The following is a 7,335-nucleotide window of genomic DNA, read 5'->3' as shown; positions in this document are numbered from 1 at the left end:
CATTAATATATAACAAAGTCTTAGGAGATTTAAAATATATTACAAAAAGGACTTTAAACACCAAAAGTTTTACAAGCATATTTTACATAAAGATTTTAATCGCATGATTTTCCACTCTCTTGATTGACGAGGAAATCTGCGATATCCAGATGAGTTTCATCATTGAGACCATGGTAGGAAGGTCCAGCTTCATTTGAGATGAGATTGGTCTCAACGTCTCTTTCTTTTTCCTTTTGAGACGCTTGATATAGATCGGCCAAATGCTTTGGTATACGACAAGTTTGGTACCAATGACCTTTCATGCCGCATCTGTAACAAATACTCTCATCTTTTTTCTTTATAATGCGGCTGGCATCATTTACATGAAGATCGTTGTTGGCTTTGCCAGCGTTGAAGCTATTAGAATAGTGACCTCTTCCTCTACCTCGGCCACGACCTCCTCCACGCCCACGACCACGGCCACGGCCTCGACCGCGTCCGCGTCCTCGTCCTTGCCAATTATAACTGGATGAAGCAACATTCACTTCTGGAAGTGGAGCTGATCCAGTTGGGCGAGTTTGATGATTCAGCATCACGAGTTGATTATTTTGTTCAGCAACAAGAAGAACGTGCATTAACTCAGAAAATCGAGTGTATCCATTGGTCCGGTATTGTTCTTGCAGGATTACATTTCCAGGATGAAAAGTTGAGAGCGTTTTTTCGATCATATCATAATCGCTCACTTCTTCGCCACACAAAGCCATCCTGGAGGTGATTCCGAACATAGCGGAATTAAATTCACCAACACTTTTGTAATCCAAGAACCGGAGATTTAACCACTCATGTCTAGCCTTTGGTAAGATCACATATTTCTGGTGATCAAACCTATCTTTGAGTGATTGCCAAAGATCTACAGGATCTTCTTTCGTGATGTACTCGTTTTTCAGATTATCGTGGAGGTGGTGGCGTAAAAACACCATGGCCTTGGCCTTATCCTCATCTGACGTCGTTTTCGACGGATCGATGGTGCTTAAAAGCCCATCCGATCTCAGATGCATTCGTGCATCCGATGCCCATGTCATATAATTTTTTCCAGATACATCAAGGGCAAGGATTTCGAGTCTGGCGAGATTTGACATAATTATCTCAAAAGAGTGATCTGTATAGAAACGGTTGGATCGGTTGGAGCAGAAAGACGATCGTGCTGATAACGTAATATGAACTATAACTATAATACACCTATATGTGTATATAGTTTTCTATAAAGTAAAACAAGAAACATTAAAGAGAGGGAGAGAGAGGAGAGACTAAGAGAGAGTGGGGGGAGAGTAAAAGCTTTTGTCTTCTTATCATCACTTTCTCATGCTGTACAATTCATATTTATAGTGGAATGAAAGAGTTATGAGTCATACTACTTATTAACATGGTAATGATATGTGTGATGACATGTGTTGATGGATTAATCAACTTGTTTTACAACACCATGTATATAGTTTTTCCATTGTTATCTTCCATTTTAGAAAAGATTTGCAAAAATTATAGTTCTCGATCTTTTAACAAAAAAAAAACTACCTAGAAGACAAGAAGATTTAAAAGATGTATAATATGAAAGAATATTTTTTTGAACTTACTAAAAATCTTCTTGTCTTTCATATTATACATCTTTTAAATTAGTTGAGATTTCCATAATAAATTTTCTTTTTGCATATAAAACTAATTAATAGCTGTTTATCTATTATAATGATAAAAACTTAAGGAATAATTAATATATTAGACAATCCTATATAATAAGGTCAAAGTAAAAGAAACCTAGGTCGCTTCTATGGACGCCAAAGTAGTAGTAGAGCAGCCACGGCAGAAGGATAGGATGGAGAAGAAGAGGAATAATCTTATTCCTTCGTCGTCGATTTCATCACTTCCAAGTGAAATCCTTTTGAACTGTTTAGCTCGCATCTCGAGATATCACTACCGCTCCTTCTCTTTAGTCTCCTAGACCCTCCGCTCTCTCATATCTTCTCCAGAGCTCTATCAGTCTCGCTCCTGGATTGGAAACACAGAGCCTTACCTCTACATATGCCAACGCTTACCTCCTTATGAGCGCTGGTTCCTTGTTAATCAAACCATAGTTACCAACGGCCGTATTAAGGATGATGGGTTGAGCTTATCACCCATAGCACCTTCTCCCTCTGCTCCATCCAAGCCGTCCACTGTAGCCGTAGGTTTCGAAATCTACCAAATTGGCGGAACCATCAACGACGACAAGCGGCCATCCTCGGCCGTTCATGTGTTTGATTGTCGGACTCACACGTGGCGGGATGCTCCTAACATGTTGGTAGCAAGGAAACGCGCCAAGTCTGCTTTTATAGACGGCAAGATTTTTGTTATTGGAGGAACAAAGGACTCAAAATCCTCCTCGATGAACTGGGCTGAGGTTTACGATTTAAAGACTCAGACTTGGAAGCCACTGCTTAGCCCTTGTGATGACGCTAAAGTTCAGCTTCGTAGAGGACAACTTTACGTTAATAGTAAGCTTAAAACGTATGAATATGATTCAAAACAAGGATTCTCCAAAGGCGAGTTTGAGCAAAGGACCTTGGTGCATTATAGAAAATGTAAACTTTAGTGTTTTTGGGAGTGAGTTAATGTGGTATGACTCAGAGCGTAGTGACTGGTTCGTGGTTAAGGGTTTAGAAAATTTTCATATCAAGTGTGGTATTTACTGTCCTAGGTTAGCTAACTATTGTGGGAAACTCGTAATTCTACGGGAGTTTCTCATTCCAGCCTCTGCAAGGAAGAGGAAGAGTATTTGGTGTGACGTGATTAGGTTGGAGAAGCGCCTCGGCTTTTCTGGATTAGAGATTTGGGGTTTACTTGAACAGTCGAATGATGTGCTTACACTCCACATATCATATAAGTTCTTGAGCTGTATCACCCTTTGATTAATTTGTAACAAAGGCAATAACCTGAGAAAACTGATTCTTGATTACATGGATTCATGGATGGATGGTGAGTATCTCGATTTAGTCTCTATAAAGTTCCTGTAGTTTTTCTTTCACACTCTCTTATGCTCTGTTTCTATACTCTGTTTTTAACAGAAACAAGGAGTTACTCTCTCTATCTCTCTCTTGTGTTTGTTTTGTTCTTGTTCTTTGATAAAAACACAAAACGTTTTGGAAAGACAGAATAGAAAGTTGTCTACTTTTCTTACAACACCATACAAGCACCAAAATGCTTCACAACAATGTTGATAATTCTGTCCGTGCATGCTCCACAGAAAAGAATACAATAAATACAAATTCTTTTTTTGGTTGTTTAAAACTTTAAATGTTACATATTTGTCAACAAATGGAAAATATTTCACAAAAGTTTGCAAAAACAGAGACATAAATAAGCCCACGTTACAACATAAGAAACAGAGAAAACAAAGTTTGTGAATGAGTGAAGCCCATGAGATTCGATCTACGAACAGAACACCACCTATTCAGCATTCCTCCTAACTTTGAATCAAGAGAGAAATATGCTGCAAGAAAATAAAAAACAAAGGGACTTAGTGTTATGACTTAATAGAGCTAGCATATTTGTTATTTTTACATACCTCCATGAACCAGTTTCTACGCTCTGAGTCATCCAACATTAACTTACTCCTAAAAACACTAAAGTTTAGTGTTTCTACAAGGTTTTAGGTAATGTAATTCTACGGGAAACTCGTAATTCTACGGGAATTTCTCATTCCAGTCTGCAGGAGTTTGTAACAAGGCAATTACTGAGAATACTGATTTTTTGATTGAACGTCAAAATATTTTTATGTCAGCAGATACAAAAGTGGAAAGTTAAACCCTGACCTTTAAATCTCCAAGCTCAATAGTCCGGTTCTAATTCGTGGCGTGGTGAACATCTCAACCATCTTTATCAACTAGAGATGAAACTCGCGCGTTGCGCGGGATTCTTTGTTATTCTATTGACCATTCTATTTTATTTTTGAGAAAATATCAATAAAAGCATGAAGTTAGTAAAAATATTAATTAAATTGTCAATTTTTATTACTTTTTAACGTTAAATCGCAAACTTTTGTTAATTTTGCCAAATAAAACACATAGTTAAGTCAACTGACGGATATATTTTATAGTATTAAGTCAACATCGGTAAAATCCGTTAAACAGTAAAATGACGTCGATTTGTAATATTAAAAGAAAAAACATGATATGGTGATTTGAACCTGCCACCTGTTAGATGAGTTAATCAATACTTAACCAAACACATATTTATATATTTTTTGGTAATCTCTTATTTGGACTTTCTCCTTCTCACGATCGATAGAACCGCGTACTTATCAGTAAAATTTTCTTTCTTCCTCATTTAAGCATTTCCATTAACCAATTCCAATATGATTTTTTTTTCTATTTCTCCATTACGATTTATCAAATTTTAATTCTATCTCACTTTCTAGATTTCGTGGCGGAGATCACCATCTCCTCGCTGAGACATTCCCATGGATGGCAGTGGAGTTCAGATGACGATTCCCACGGAATCCATTGGCGGCTTAAATCTGAATTTGAGAAAAAGCTAAGGTTCAAATTCTTCGACAATATATATATTTTTTGTTATGTAAAATTGTCAATATACGCAGCGGCTCTGTTATTTTATTTTTAACTTACAAACGACGTCGTTTCACTGTTTAACAGAAGTTATCAACGTTGACTTACATTGTAAAATTCATCTGTTAATTGACTTAACTATGTGTCTAATTTGGTAAAGTCAATAAACATTTGTGATTTAACTGAAAAAATAATAAAAGTTGACAATTTAATTCACCATAAGCAAAGTTGAGCCTTTTTAAAAACGTTTTTACTATATAACTTCATGCTTTTAATGACATTTTTCTCTTTTATTTTTATACACATTTTATTTATTTTTCCTTTCCTATGTGTTTGTGTATGGTGTAAGCTGTTATTCTCTTTCATATATATCTATATTGTATTATTAAGGCCTCAATATATATGTGGCCAAAATGGGCCATTTTTACTTGGCGATTATCCAAAGATTATTTATTACCTTGTTGGGCAGTTCTTGTTTTATTATAGGATTTTACTGTATTTTGTGTTAATTTTCTGGTAGCTTTGTTCTGAAATGAGAGTGTCCGTACTTAATTATCTTCTTCATCCAGTCATTCTTCGTGACTATTTTTGTCCTTTTCCTTTGAATTCGATTGTTCATCATCCATGCATGCATTTTTCTTTCAATTTAGGAGAGTGGTTGATTGTTTGATTGGTGATGCTTCTGGTAAGTCATGGGAAGACTATTCATTGAGTCTATTTTGGTTTCGCTTGCTGGTGGAAGCTAAATAGGTTGTTTAGTAGATTAGATTGTTGTTATTTTTATTTTGATGCTCGTTAATAGTGTATTATTCTATGTGTTGTTGTAAAGAGTTTCGTTTCTTTTTGTTTGGTTTATCTAGTTATTAAGTTGATTTCTATGAATCTAAAATATACATAGAAATACCATTTTGTTTTTTTTTCCTGTATATTTCAAAATTTTTTTACTGGTTTTGATGTAAAATATTAAGTTGATGGTTTATCTTAGAATCATGTCGATTAAAAATGTTTTGATAGTGATATTTCTACGTTTTTAATATTTTGTCATCAAAATACTTATGTTCTGGAAAATTAAATAAAAAAGAGTAGACTTATAAAACTGGATAAAGCCCACATAATTTCAAATTAGAGACAAAGTCCACAAAATTTATAAAAAATTATGCTGAAGTGGAGCTCTCTAATGAGAGAAGACTCTGCTATTATATATATGATTTGAATCTTACAATAAAACCTGTATCTTTCTTGTCATCTCACTACATAGTTTTACGTGTTAAAAGGTCCAAACAATTTTATTTTGTTGTGTATGAGGAGTCTCTACCACATAATGCTTGAAATAACAAATAAATGTCGTTTATAAGAAATATATTTTTCGTCTAGAAAATATATAATTCAGAGAAGCAATTAATTAAGCATTGGGCAGTTTTTATATTATCACTCCAAGTCTCTAAATAAAGCTAATCAATCCTCTCGACTTGTGGGGATGATTCAGTTAGAACACAGTAGAAACTAAATTGTACTAAGACTAGCTATATGGATATCAGGATATAGAAACCATATGTCTCTATGGGAGAGTGTTTTTTTCAAAGCTACCCGGATGGTGAACAGAAAAGTTTTCCAGATCACTGGATCATTGATAATTATTATATAACTTTTATTAAATAAATTTTATGAACTGGCAAATCATGGACTGGTTATACACAGAAGTTTTCTACCAGTAGTAAATCATTATGTTTTCTCGTAGTATATATATACGTAAGATAAAAAATAATATCTTATATTAGTATTTTTGTAACATTTTTCACATATAAATCATGTTTTAGAAACAATTACCATTAAAACGCTAATGCAGTTAATTAGTTACCAAAATTTCAAACTCAGTTATATAACATAATAGGTTGCTTCTTAGCGTCATTTATATAACTTAAGCCAACATAGCATGAGAAGCGCCAACCAAGTCCGGTTCCATGTGTGATGTCACTCTGCGATAATTTACATGGATACAAATATATTGTTGTTGTTGTGAATACAAAACATTGAAGAATCAACAACTTTAGATCTCCATCGGCGTTGATTTAAATTTCCTATCTACGCTAATTCTTCAAGTCAATATATTATGTCGTCTCTTTAAATTATTACAAATTCTACATTGCACAGTTTGTATGAGTGGTTCTAAAATGATGGTAGTTAAAAATTAATTTATATGTTAGTGTAACTATACTTTTATGTAAAACTCTTTTGTTTTACTTTTAAAATTAAGTATTTTTTTTTTTTTAGTTAGTTTAATTGTCACAATTACGTTTAGTTTTGAACTTTATGGTACAATCAACTCACTAGTGTAACTAGTACATCAATGTTTAAATTTGAACTTTATAACTAATGAAACTGAATATCCTAGAAAATAATCTAGCCAAACTTTAAATTTGAACTTTATGACTAATGAAATTGAATATCCTAAAAATAATTTAATTTGTTGACAAAAAAAAATAAAAATAATCTAATTTTCAGTTTGGAGGATTTATTATTGAAGTTTGGACAAAACTGAGGTAAAATATGCACAACAATTCGGTCTTTTTTGTGTTGTTGTTGTTGTTAAAGTACAACAATTCGGTCTTGTGAAATTAAGAATCTATAAGGTAAAATAAAAAGTGAGTGATGTGCAGGTTTGGTGGCATCACTACAGTTTAAGTGTGTGAGCTAGTAATCTGGTATCTGTTTACGTGATATGTCTATATTTTGTCTCTCCTTAGCCTATTTTTATCATGCA

General features: G+C 33.8%; 1 protein-coding gene across 1 annotated transcript; it reads left to right on the top strand.

Annotated features, from left to right (window-relative positions):
• LOC104789249 (putative F-box/kelch-repeat protein At4g35120) lies at positions 1,802-2,918 on the top strand. The gene is made up of 3 exons (XM_010514978.1): positions 1,802-1,901; positions 2,001-2,552; positions 2,638-2,918. Exons 1-3 carry the CDS (start codon positions 1,802-1,804, stop codon positions 2,916-2,918), a joined length of 933 nt encoding a protein of 310 aa, XP_010513280.1.

Source organism: Camelina sativa, chromosome 5, assembly GCF_000633955.1.
Source record: "Camelina sativa cultivar DH55 chromosome 5, Cs, whole genome shotgun sequence".
In the NCBI taxonomy this organism is placed as follows: Eukaryota; Viridiplantae; Streptophyta; class Magnoliopsida; order Brassicales; family Brassicaceae; genus Camelina; species Camelina sativa.
The sequence above is the reverse complement of the archived record's forward strand: the minus strand, read 5'-3'. Positions and strand labels throughout refer to the sequence as shown.